At 49.0% G+C, this 13,875-nt stretch overlaps 1 protein-coding gene across 3 annotated transcripts in view; it reads right to left on the reverse strand.

Annotated features, from left to right (window-relative positions):
• The window catches only part of LOC309647806 (phospholipid-transporting ATPase IB), a 546,353-nt gene that overhangs the window by 521,358 nt on the left and 11,120 nt on the right, over positions 1–13,875 (reverse strand). For 2 of the 3 annotated variants that reach the window (XM_082435526.1, XM_082435525.1), the window contains exon 1: positions 10,761–10,843. The exons of the other annotated variant lie outside the window; for it this stretch is intronic. In XM_082435526.1, coding sequence (XP_082291652.1) covers positions 10,761–10,836 — 76 coding nt within the window. In that variant the 5' untranslated portion in view covers positions 10,837–10,843. Of the gene's footprint in view, positions 1–10,760; positions 10,844–13,875 lie in introns of those variants that run through there. 3 annotated transcript variants of the gene reach the window in all.

The raw sequence follows: 13,875 nt of genomic DNA on the forward strand, positions 1-13,875 counted from the left end.
AGGCAGTCGAGTGGTTAAGACTCTGCGCTTCCACTGTACGGGGCATGGGTTTGATCCCTGGTGGGGGAACTAAGATCCTGCAAGTCACGCTGTGCGGCGGGGTGGGGGAAGGGGGGGGAGGAAGGAAGGAAAGAAGGAAGGAAGTGAGCTGTAAGCCATGAAAAGAACCTTAAATGCACATCACTAAGCAAAAGAAGCCAATCTGAAAAGGCTACATTCTGTATTATTCCAACAAAAGAATAGTCTGGAAAAGGCAAAACTATGGAGACAGTAAAGAAGATCAGTGGTTGTCAGGGGCTGGGGGTGGCGGAGGGGAATGAGTTAGCGGACCACAGCGGGCAGTGATGCATGTCACTACACATTTGTCACCATGTGACACTAGAGCACTAACTTCAGAGTTAACAACACGTCATCACATCCCAGATGCCACCTCCCTGGCCTCAGTATAATACTGCTGGCATTATCCTGGTGTGTCCTGTCAACACACCATCCTGCAGAGAAGAGCCTGGATGAGGGACTTAGAGCCACAGAATACCACTCCCACCCGGAGCATCTTGCCATACTCCACAGACACGCCCATAAAGCCCAGATCTCTACTGAAATCACAGCCTGCAGACCACACAGCTCTTCATTATACAGACTTACCGACTAAGAGTCAAATCATATCCCTAAAGCAAAATATCCACACACCACTGATGCAATTTATCAGACCACCAATAACAACACAAGAATCATCCTGGTTACCAGCACTGTACATATGATCACAGCCCAAAGTTTCATCAGTGTAGTTTAGAAGAAATCCCTAAAAACTCAAAGTCATGAACAACCTAAAAAGTCTCACTTCATCCCCCAGTAATAATACTTAACCTTGTTTTCTCAACAAGACTCAGTACCACTAACAGCCTGATGGTGTTTGAACATTACCTACGTGGATTTTTTTTCTTTCGTATCTACTTCTTCCATTTCTCTGGGACACTCATTGAAGAAAGTAATACATTACGGAGAAAATAGACACTAAGAGGGAAACATTTTAAAAATGTGTTGCTTAAAAAAAAAAACCCAACTCAACGCCAATTAATGACTGGCCTCTGGGAAGACGATGCCACTGGCTGTGAAGGAGGTTGATGTGCCGGCGGCTCTCCCCGGACAGAGCAGCACGTGGTCAGAAGTTCATTCAACCATAAATCGCAAGTCTACAATGTCTGAAGATCCTCCCTGCAAAGATCAACGGATAATATCTGACAACGAAGACTCTCAAGCAACTAGGTTTTATGAGACATTAGGTTCAAAGAAATACAGTAGGACTTTGCAGTATTATGACCCAGTTCGTTTTCCAAATTAATTCTAGGTGGATCTTAGATTGTGCCCAGGGGAGATTTTCACTCAGTGTAAGAGGAAGACAAAACAACCCTGGCAAGAACACAGCCAGAGCCTGAAGACATGGGCCGTGGTCTCCATCAGCATCCCTGGAGCCCCGGCGGGTCCTGACTTCACCCCTCCCAGCCTTGCTTCCCTCACCTGGAAACGCGGGTGGGTGCTGGACTGCTGGATGATTTTATTCCTGAAAGTCTGTAATTCCATGGACAGTCGATCAAAACTGTTTGGACAAGATGATCTGTCATCGTGTTGTCCAACAGAAATAGAATGCGACATTTAAACATACGCAACCTGAAATTTTCCGGTAGCCACACTAAAAAAAGAAACACGGAAAATCATTTTAATGATATATTTTTTATTAAACCTGACATAGCCGAAATATTATTTCAATATATAACATGCATAAAATATTATTAATGAATGTTTTACATTCCGTTTTCGTAATAAGTCTTCAAGATCCAGCGTGTACTTTCTGCTTATAAGAAGCTTGCTTCTGGGGCTTCTCTGGTGGCGCAGTGGTTGAGAATCTGCCTGCCAATGCAGGGGACACGGGTTCGAGCCCTGGTCTGGGAAGATCCCACATGTCGCGGAGCAACTAGGCCCGTGAGCCACAACTACTGAGCCTGCGCGCCTGGAGCCTGTGCTCCGCAACAAGAGAGGCCGCGATAGTGAGAGGCCTGCGCACCGCGATGAAGAGTGGCCCCCGCTTGCCGCAACTAGAGAAAGCCCTCGCACAGAAACGAAGACCCAACACAGCCAAAAATAAATAAATAAATAAATAAATTTAAAAAAAAAAAAAGAGAAAGAAGATTGCTTCTGACTCACGTTCATTGTGCCCAGCAGCCCTGTGCGCCTGGCAGCTCCACACTGGATGGCCCAGACCTAGAGGGACGCCTTCAGCTTTGATAACGTCTGACTCTGTGCAGATATCCTGAGCCCCCTGAAGGACAAATATCGGACCAGCAAGATGGAAACACAACTTTTCTACGCGCCCGCTATCGGAAAGCCCCTCCCTCGCCCCTCACCTGCCCGGCCTCCGGCTCTCCAGCGCATGTTTCCATAGTCACCCTCCCTTTTCATCTCTGATGTTGCCCTGGTTCAGGCCATCATTATTTCCCACCTGGGATATTGCAGCGGCCCCTAACTGTGCGCTTTGTTCACAATCTTCACTTATCCCCTGTGTTTCCATCCTGCCCGATTCATTCTCACGGGAGGCCCCTTCTCAGTCACCTGCCCACGCTGGTGTTTCCCCTCCCGAAAAAAGTGCCTGAACCCTAACTCAGAAGCAGAGCCGAGTAACGCATTTCCAAGCATCAGGAAGGGTCCACATGAACACGAGCGCAGAATGGACCCAGAGCATCTATTTGTTGTTTGCACCAGTAAAAATGAACAGTTCAGGTGCTTTGGGGAAGGGACAGGTAAGGCAGGGGACACAACAGAAACCGCATGATCGTACGCTCTTAGCCATTTGGTCAGGCTACACTCCACTGCTGAGTGAGTCCCCTGAGATTCCAGAGGACAGAAGATCATGCAGCTTGTTTGCTAGATATATAGTAACTACATCTTTGGGGGTTTAAAGATGCACAACCTAAATGTCCATCAACAGATGAGTGGATAAAGAAGATGTGGTATATATATATACATATATACTCAGCCATAATAAAGAATGAAATAATGCCATTTGCAGCAACATGGATAGACCTAGAGATTATCATACTAAGTAAGTCAGAAAGAGAAAGATAAATACCATATGCTATCACTTATATGTGGAATCTAAAATATGACACAAATGAACTTATCTATGAAACAGAAACAGACTCACGGACATAAGGAACAGACTTGTGGTTGCCAAGGGGGACAGGGGTGGGGGAGGGAAGGACTGGGAGTTTGGGATTAGCAGATGCAAACTAGTATATACAGAGAGTAATTAAACAACAAGGTCCTACTGTAGAGCACGGGGAACTATATTCAATATCTTGTGATAAACCATAATGGAAAAGAATGTGAAAAAGAATATATGTGTGTATAACTGAATCACTTTGCTGTACAGCAAACTTAACACAACATTGTAAATCAACTATACTTCAATAAAAAAATTTTTTTTAATTCTGTAGCTTTAAAACCAAAGTTATGTTTCCTCAGTGCATTAGAATACAGAAAATAAAAAGAAAATGGAGAAGAGTCTTAAACAAGGATAATCATGATGAGGCTAAAAATAGTTGATAAGAGGCCTGATCCTGCAGCGCCGTGACCTGAATAAATCACCCAGCAGTGAGCTGCTTTTCCCTTTGAATATGAATGAACATCTCCCTGGTATGAAGGTGTCATCTAAACTGGGGAAAAAGCAAGCGTCTTTGCACTTAGGGTCTGGAATGAGATTTCAAATGTCAGAACAGAGAAGTGCTGCCTCCACGTGTTGTTTGCTCACCCTTGTTCCCCATATGATCAGTCTCAGTGACGTGCTTAAAATATTGCAGTAATCCTGGGATCCTCAGTGCCACTGACAGCTAACGCAGAGACAGAAAAGGGAAAAGGGGCTCCCAATGGCTCCATCAAAATGTGGGAAATGTGCCATTTGCTTATTATTTGGCATGAGATTACAAGAGACTGGAAAACGTCCTTGCAAATGTAAAACCTCTAGATCAAAGTTAATCAGGACTAGATTGCTTTTTAGGGTAAATTTGATGATACATCAGATTTCGATTCTTACAGAGAGGCAGTGAGCAAGGTAAGAGATGCGCTGTCAGAGCAAGAGACCTGCACACAAAAACAACACACACACACACACACACACGCACACTTCTGACGCAGTGAGCCCTCCACGACCACTGCTGATGAATGAACAGCACACGCACTCTGGGACACACAGCTAGCGGGCAGACCCATGCGGCTGTGCCCGTGGGACTGTGTCCCTCTGTGCTGTCAGGGTATCTGCAGGTGCAACCAACCATCCTCACTTCCAGGCGAGGGCTCTCTCCAAGGTCCTGCTTCTGCATTTGCCCTTGATGATGGGGAGAAACTCCCAGGGCATGGATATGAGATCACTTTTATTTTTAGCCTTTCTTAATGGTTCCTAACATTTGCTCTAAGCATTTTTACCACCTAAATGGATGTAAATAATACCTTGTATGCAGTGTGGTGTTGACCAGAGGTTATATTTAGTCAATGTCAAGATTCAGGGAGGAAAGGAACAGAGCCATCTTTAAAGGTGCTCTGTACAAATCCTCCCATAAATGTTTGAAAACTTTTTAGAGAATAATTCTAACTTAACTTTAACTTTATTTTTAACTTAATCTTAATTATTTAGAGAATAATTTTAATTTGTCTAGCTGGCACCTCGGTCAGATGAGGGTTTAAGATAAAACATTCACTGCAAAAGTAAAAGCAATGAATGATGAAATAACGGAAGCCATCAACTGAGGTGCTTATCGACCCCGGCAGGATAAAAAATAGCCTTGGAGGCAGGACTGCTTCTAACACAAGGTGACAACCTTCAGAGACATCAGAGGATGGAAACTCTATCCATAATAAGAGCGCTAGCTGCGTAATCACATACACCCGATAATGACACAACAAGAACACAAATTCTCCAGTAATGACTATGCAGTCATCTCCTAGTTAGGCCTCCATCATACGATGGAGACGGGAAAACAGTGACAACTGAAGTTTTTGCCAATTCTGCTGTTTGCAGGGTAAGTATCTAGGTGGTGGAGTTGACCTTAGCTGATGATGGGCAGCATGAGAAAGATCAGACATGTTGTCGATACGAGCTCGACCGTATCATAAAGCCCCCTTAATGGGTCGAGTAATTAATGCGTGCACGTTTATGCACATTACTCACTAATCACAACCACCCCGTGAACGACAAAATTTATTTTCATCCTCATCAGTAACAGAAGTAGAGGAAGCTTTTTAATGTCGTACAGGTAGCAAATGACGGTGTCAAAATTTAAGTCCACTTCTAACCTGAGAGCCTGATGTTTTAAACCCCTATACACGAGCTCTAACAATCTTCCAAACGTATAGACCCTTAGATCAAGTCCAAAAATAAGCCATGACAAAGCTCGGTCAAATCTTTATTTATTGAGTATCCACAGGATAGATAGTACAGAAAATGGAAGAAATTAGACCCAGTTCTTTATTTCCACTTGAGGAACAGAAAAGAATATAGAATGAATGAATTTGTTCTGTGAATGCAGGTCTGATATTGAACTAGGCAGGTTGGAAATAGCGGAAAGCACCCTGGATTTGGGAATTAACTGGACCTGCCAGAAGTTGACCAGCAAACAAGACACGACTGGATTATTTTTCTCTTCTGTGAAATGAGGGGATAAACTCTGAGATCCCTTCCAGCCCTTACATTTGAGCTCTTCGCCCTTTCAGCTGCCCCAATTCTCCTCATTCTTCCCTTGAAACTTGGGTCAGATTGTTAGGGGAAAACTAGGTCCATGTAGGAATGCTTTTTAAAACAAAACAAAATTAAAACTTAAAACCACCTTTGAAGACCAGTAGGAACGCTCGTTAGGGGAAAACTAGGTCCATGTCGGAACGCTTTTTAAAACAAAACAAAATTAAAATTAAAAATTAAAACCACCTTTGAAGACCAGGAGAGGGCAGAAGAGATGGACGGGCAGAGTGACATCCATCCAACAGAGGCTCAGCGGTGTTCTAGAATAGGTGGTCTACAACTTAATGGCCCTGAGGGAACATCCTATCAATGGAATTACAATGATGTAACTCCTATGTCTTCAATCCGAGTATACTACAAGACCTGAAACATAACAGTTCACTAGTTTATTTGATGAAAAATGACTGTGCTTTACTCTTGTATGTTAAACTTTCTATTTTGAGATCATTTCAGGTGCCCATGCAGTTGTAAGAAGTGACACTGAGCTTTCTGTGTACCCTTTACCCAGTTCCCCACAACAGCACCGTCTTGCAAAACTACAGGACAACATCACACGCAGGATCCTGATACGGAGGAAGTGAAGGCACAGGCCGGCTCCATCAGCACCAGGATCCTCATGTTGCGCTCGCATCCGTCCCAGCCCTGCAGCCTCCTTCACCCCTGGCAACCACTAACCTGCTCTCCATTTCTACACTGTTGTCATTTCACGAATGTTATATACATGCGATCAGACAGTATATAACCTTTTGTGGTTGGACTTTTTTTCTCTCAGCACAATTCTCTGGAGCTCCACCCAAGTTGCTGTAGTGGGTTCCTGTTTATTGCCGAGCAGTGTTCCGTGCTGTGGATGCACCGGTTTTTGTTCAACCATCCAGCCGCTGAAGGACATCTAGTTTCTTGTTACTAGGAGTAGAGCTGCTGTGAACGTTGATGTACAAGTTTTCGTGTGAAGATAAGTTTCTGTTTCCCTGGAATAAATGCCCAAGAGTACAGCTGCTGTGTCAAATGGTCACTGCAGGTTCAGCTTTGTAAGAAACTGCCAACCTTTTTTCCTGAGTGGCTGGACCATTTTACCTGCCCAGCAATAATGTATGAGGGATCCAGTTTCTCTGCACCCTGGCCAGGATTTGGTGATGTCACCATTTTTCGTTACAGCCATTCTGACAGGTGTGCCATGATTCACTTTTCATGAACACAAAGATCCAGAGACAAAAGGAAGACACCCTCCACAGCCACCAGGAATCTTTAGTATCTTCCTGGTCCCTTATGATTATCTTCAAGGTACACAATAAATCAGCCTCTGCCCTTAATGAACTGAGTAATGGGTAGGAATACAAGAGTACCTCCCTAGTGTAATGCAACTACCAACTTCTCAGAGCAAATATCATACTCTAGAAGCATGAAATTCTGGAAGCATTCCCTTTAACGTTCTAAGAGCAAAGCAAAAATGGCACTTCTGATAAACTTTTATTGGCAGTACTAGCAAATATAATCAGATAAGAAAAATAAGGGTTATAACAATTATAAAGGAAGAAATGAAATTATTATTTGCAGATAATGAGAATGTCTACACTTGAAAAATTTAGAGAATCCATAACTATCAAAATTCATAAGACTATTCACTAGGTTGTTGGGTATACAATGAATATAAAACCCCAAAAGCTTTGCTAGGCACCAGCAACACCAATTAAAAAGGTAATTTTGGAGACTTCCCTGGTGGCGTAGTGGTTAAGAATCTGCCTGCCAATGCAGGGGACATGGGTTCGAGCCCTGGTCCGGGAAGATCCCACATGCCGCGGAGCAACTAAGCCCGTGCGCCACAACTACTGAGCCTGCGCTCTAGAGCCCGCGAGCCACAACCACTGAAGCCCGCGTGCCCAGAGCCCATGCTCTGCAACAAGAGAAGCCACCGCAGTGAGAAGCCTGCGCACAGAGACGAAGAGTAGCCCCCTCTCGCCGCAACTAGAGAAAGCCCGCGCGCAGCAACAAAGACCCAACGCAGCCAAAAATAAATACTTTTTTTTTAAATGTAATTTTTGAATAATCCCATTCATTTTAGTAATAGAAGTATCTTGGAGTAAGACTTTTAAAATGCATAGAAACCTCATGGAGGTTTCACAACCTCACAACACTTTAACAAAAGACATAAAAGGAGACCTACAGAAGTGGTGAGAGATACCACATTCATGGTTAAGAAGGCTCAACATTTTTAAAACGTCTCTTCTCTCCAGATTAATCTACAAATTGAATGCAAATTTAACCAAAATCCTAGCAGGATGTTTCTGTGTTGTTTGCAGAAAAGGCTCTTTTAAAAATACCCGTGGAGGAGTACAGGGCTGAAAAGAGCCAAGACATCTTTGCAGGCTGGGGGACCAGCTCCGAGGGCTGGCCCTGCTGATGGCACTGTCCGGGCTTTCCCACTCAGTCGAGTGGAAAGAAGAGGCCTCAGAGCTCAGGACCCTCCCTCGCAGCCCTGACAGTCTCCTCTCCAACTTCCATCCGCCGTCCTTGTCGTCCAAACTGCTCCCAGCAGGCCCTTCACCCAAGTTCAAATGCCTGCCCCCCGGGAGCCCACGCTGTCCAGGTCGCCCGCTTCCTCACACAACGTGTAAACACCCCAAATAGACCCCCGTCTCTTAAACCCTTCCTCCCTGCCTTCCGGAACTCACAGCCTATCCGCCAGCGAGGCCCCTCGCCCTCCCCTCCCCCTCCCCCTCCGGACTTGCCGCACTGCTCCCCACCGTGGATCTCAGATCCCTGCCCTTCCTTCTCCCTGTAATGCCCTGCCTTTGACGTTCATGCCAGCAGCTGTACAACAGTAGCATTAGCCTTAAAACAGCCTTCTAGAACTCATACCCTCCTTCAGTGACCCTTCACTGTGCTCCCCGCCGCGCGCCCCCAGTTACAAAATTCACCCAAAAGAGTTTTCCGGTCATGCTGTTTCCAATACCTGCCCTCTTAGTCTCTCTTGAAGCTGCTCTTACAGATATTCTTCCCTGTGATTACACAAAATCAGCTCCCTTCAAGGTCACCGATGTCCTCCCCTCCCCGCTGCTGAAGAAACGGGTGGTTCTCAAGCCTCACCTGTCCTGAGAGCTCGGTAATGCTGGGCCCAGCTGGACACCCTGGCTTCCTGGACACCGCCTCTCGGGTTCCCTCCGAGCTCGCTGGCCATCCTCACAGCCCCCCTGCTGTTGCCCTCATCTCCCTGACCTTGAAATGCTGGAGTGCCCAGGGCTCTGCACAAGGACCCCTCTCTTTCTGGCCACGTGGATACACATCACGTAATCGGCAGGGCCCAGTGGCAAATGAAAACGCAGGCTCCCTGTTCAAAAATCAGTAAGACCCCCAACACAGCAAGAGCAGAGCATGAAGACAAACTCGGGACTCTTCCAAGACTGGGGCCCGTGTGAGCCGTGGTTACACACCCGTCCTGAGAGCCCGTCCTGCTGGGCCCGTGGGCAATCGTGAACGTCCTTCTCTGGTCTGGACACCGGCCTGACGCCACCCTCGGGTAGGCACTTCACACGTTCAAAACCAAATTCCTGACCACCACCCCCGCCAAGAAGAGAACGCTTCTCTTCCTGCAGCTCTCTCCATCTCAGTAAGGGGTACACCCTTCCAGTTTCTCTGACCAAAACCCCCCGAGCCATCTTTGCGTCTCCGCTCTCACTGAGACCCCACAGCCCGAGCATGAGCAAATGCTGCGGGCTGTACCTCCTAACACAGGGCAGCTGTGCCCTCACGTGCATCTTGGCACCGACGCGGGGACCATCTGGCACCTGGACGGCGCCCGCCCCCCAACCGGGCTCCCCGCAGCAGGTCTAGCCTGAGCGCGTCAGCCCTGGGAGCCTCTGACACTGGGATTCTCCGCAAATGTCTCTGAAGGCGCCCTTACATTACTCAGGTTTACAAAACACTGGTCTAAACTGTCTGATAAGTTGTTTTCCTCTCACATTATTCAACTACAGGAATAGGAAAGTCACTTATTTTTATAGACCTATTTTCTCCAAGCGAGCAAACAAAACCCACGATTCCAAGCGACCCCAGCTCCAAACCGCAAACTCTGTACCTTCCTCGTATCAGAGACGGACCTACAAACTTGCCAAGAGTCCTGAAACGGCATGAAATCTAATCATTTTGAAGCTCCCTTTCCATCTCTCATTCCCTAAGCGTGTCGACAGCCCATCACGTATCACAATCACGTGACATGCAGCTCAACAAGGCTGGGGTCCCTAAACATGCTACATAACGAACGCAACACGGCGCCTAAGGATGCGAGCGGACGGGATGCCGCCCTGGGGGCACCGGGCGTGTGGCTCGAAAGGACCGGCCTCCGAGGCCCAGCCCGGGCGTCCCCAGGGAGGGGGGAGGGTCACCGGCTGGAGCGCCACTGCGCGCGGCCCCGGGGCCCCAAGGAGTCACAAAGCCGGGGTGCCCCGCCGCCCCACCCCCCAGCTCTGCAGCAAAACGCACGGCGAGGCGGCAGGGGCGAGAGGCTGGTGCGCAAACCGCCCCGAATCCACCGCGGTGGGGACGGGCACCGGCGGCCGGGGAACGATGGCGGGCGGGGCGGGGAGGGGGGCGGCGGCCGCCCTCACGCGCACCTGCCCGGCGCCCGGGCTCTGACCGTGTCCCCACCCCCGACCCAGGCCTCCCTGGTGTCTCGGCGCCCAGCCCCCGGCGAGGGCTGGGCGGGGGCGCGTGGGGAGGGCGGGGGGCGGGGCGCTGGGTCCAGACCGCGGCCCCGCCCTCTCCCCCCGCCCCGCCCCGCCCCGCCCGGACCGTCCCCCTCCCCGCGCCCCCGCCCTCTCCCCCCACCCCACGCCCGGACCGTCCCCTCCCCGCGCCCCCGCCCTCTCCCCCTCGCCCCGCCCGGACCGTCCCCTCCCCGCGCCCCCGCCCTCTCCCCCTCGCCCCGCCCCCTCCCCTCCCCCCGCCCGGACCGTCCCAGTCCCCGCGCCCCCGCTCTCACCTACGGACGCGCGGGTCCGCGACCTCAGGGACAGCGACATCCTAAGAGTCTGGCCGCGGCCGGGGCCGTTGGGCATCGTGCCCCCCGCGGGCGCTGCGCGGGGCTGGGCGCGGGGCCGGGCGCGGGGCCGGCGGCCCGAGGGCCATGGGGGGGCGCGCCGGGCCGGGAGCGGGCGGCCTCCTGCGTGGGGCTGCGTCGTCCGCGCCGCTGCAGCGCCCAGTGCGGCGGCGCCGGGGCTGCGGGCTCCGGGCGCGGGCGGGCGGAGGGGGGGCCCGGCCTCCGGGGAAGCCTCTGGAACGTCGCGCAGGCCGAGGCGCCTTCAGGTGCGGAGAAGGCACGCGGGAGGCGGGATCGGTGTTTTAGGGGCTCGCCTAGGAGCCGGGCGCCCCTCAGGGACCGTTTCTCTCTGTGCCCATCTGCTACCTGGTTGCCCCGCCTGCCACTTGTCAGGGGGCGCAGGTGGGAGTCGTTCGGGACTCCTACTTTCCTTTTTATCCCGCCGCAGTTTGTCCTTCCATGTCCAGTACGGTGGGACCTCTGCGAACAGGTATTTGTAAGGTGCCTGACATGTAGCCTGGAACTCAGGAAAGTCCTGGGTCTCTGGACTCCTCACCCACAGCCCTGCAGCCTCCCTACACCTCTAGCTAGTGGCGTGTTGAAGCTGTAAAAAATTCTGGCCATCACTTAGCGCGCGCACACACACACACACACACACACACACCTTCTTCCATAGAAACAGAATCGTTGAGAGGTGAGGTGACTGGTCCAAGGTCACTTGATCTACTTTTGCTTGTTTTTACTTTAATGTTAATTTTGAAACTGTGCTTGGTCCTGCTGGGCACCGTTCCATAAAGAAAAGAAAAGAAAAAAAAGCTGCATCTTTTTAATATCTGATAAAATTCTGACCTCAGAGTGAACACACACAAAAAAACAATTTAAGTAAGAGCCTGCCCTTGCATTTACCGATGTGATCGTGAAGCTTCACCGAACACAAGTTAAACATCAGGGGCTGACAAGGGAAGTAGGGTTCATCAGAGAGGACCCTTGCCCCCGAAGGCAGAGCCATGAGGCCCCAAGCTCCCCTTCCGCTGGCCTCTGCCTGGCATCTTCTTAGAAAAAATGCAGAAAGGATGGACAACTTGCTTTGAAAACTGTAGGCTGACAATTTTCAGCTTCAAGTAGGATTCCTGCCTGACTATCTTGGGCCTAAAACAAAACAAAATGGGTTCCTGGTAAGAAATGAGTCTTTAGCAGGAAGTTGAGGAAGAAGAAATGTTCTAAATTGTTGAGCTGAGTTTCAGGGCGGGAGAAGGTGCTTCCTCAGTGGGTCGTCGCAGATGCTGAGGGCGATCCTAAGAGTTCCTAGCAATGAGTTTCTCTTTATAAATTTATACGTACGACTTTAAGCCATTTCTTAAGCCCTTCTTTACCGTAAACTAAAACCCCATTTCCTTTTTAAAATGTTCGTACATGTATACATCTGTATGTCTACCTTTTATATGTCTATATATATGTCTGCCATGTCTATAGACATTTTTTTAAATAAATTTATTTATTTTATTTATTTATTTTTGGCTGCGTTGGGTCTTCGTTGCTGCGCACGGGCTTTCCTCTAGTTGCCGCGAGCGGGGGCTACTCTTTGTTGCGGTGCACGGGCTTCTCATTGCGGTGGCTTCTCTTGTTGCGGAGCACGGGCTCTAGGCACGCAGGCTTCAGTAGCTGCGGCACGAGGGCTCAGTAGTTGTGGCGCACGGGCTTAGTTGCTCCACAGCATGTGGGATCTTCCCAGACCAGGGCTCGGACCCATGTCCCCTGCATTGGCAGGCGGATACTTTAACACTGTGCCACCCAGGAAGTCCCCCTATAGACATTTTTAAAGGAATGGCATGTAAAAAGGTATAGATAAGCATATAGCTATCACGCATGTCCCTACTCTCCAGTTTAGGGAACAAAACAATATAGACACAGTGGAAGCCAACAGTCCCTAATCCCTTTCCTTTCCCTCTGTCCCCAGACCAATTTCCTTTCAGGCCTTCTTCATAAGGCCTCTTTCCTGTCCATATTTACAAACTAACACGCTAAAGAGCAACTCTGACAGGATTGGGCAAAGGGTCCGGGAAGGAAGACCATTTAGTGGAAATCTTTATTCTCCTTAGGTGGTCTCCTCAAGCACTCTGCAAATGCATTCTGATAACTCTTCTCCAGATTCTTCTCATTTTTACACGCTGTTTTTAGAGAGAGAGTGGACCAAACTGGACATAGAACTATCAATATCTATTGATATCTATCAGTAGAACTATCAATATCTGTTTTCCAATGACAAAGGGGGCAGTTGTCAGAGACCTTGTCCCCCTCAATCATTCATTCACTCATTCACATTCACACCCAGCGTGTGATGCTGGCTGCAGCTGGGACCCCTACACATGGCCTCTTCGGGTAGCCTAGGCTTCCTCACACCATGGTGGCTGGATCCAGGGGTGCCAGGAAAGAGGAGGCGGGTGGAAGCTATGTCAGCCCTTCTAACCTGGCCTTGGAAATCATGCAGCATCTCTTCCACCACATCCTGTTTGTTAAGGCAGCCACAAAGGCTGGATCAGTCCAAGGGGACAGGAAAGGGACCCCATTTATTGATGGAAAAGCGGCAAGATTCTGGAAAAGCGTGAGGATTGGAAACACTGTGGCAGCCATTTGGGGAAGTACAATCTACCAGAACTAGCAAGAAGCAATTTTCATTTTAATAAAGTATTATTTATAATGGCACCAAAATCATAAAATACTTATGGAAAAATTAATGAAAGATGTGCAAGACCTCCACACTGAAAACAAGGCATTTGGGCTCCCAAAGGACAAAACGGAAGGACTTACACTGCCTGATTTCAGCTCTTAGTCTAATGCTGACACTAATCAAGACACTGTGATGTGGACATGTGAGTAGACAGAGCACCAAACAGCACAGAGCCCAGAAAGAGACGCCTGCACATAGAGGGAAATGATTTTGACAGGCACTAAAGCAATTCAATAGGGAAAAAGTAGTCTGCAATAAATGCTGCTGTGACAACTTGATGTCCATAGGGAAAAAGAAGCCTTGACCCCTGAACCATACACAGCAATTAAC

This window comes from Balaenoptera physalus, assembly GCF_965194825.1.
Source record: "Balaenoptera physalus genome assembly, chromosome: 18".
NCBI classification, from domain to species: Eukaryota; Metazoa; Chordata; class Mammalia; order Artiodactyla; family Balaenopteridae; genus Balaenoptera; species Balaenoptera physalus.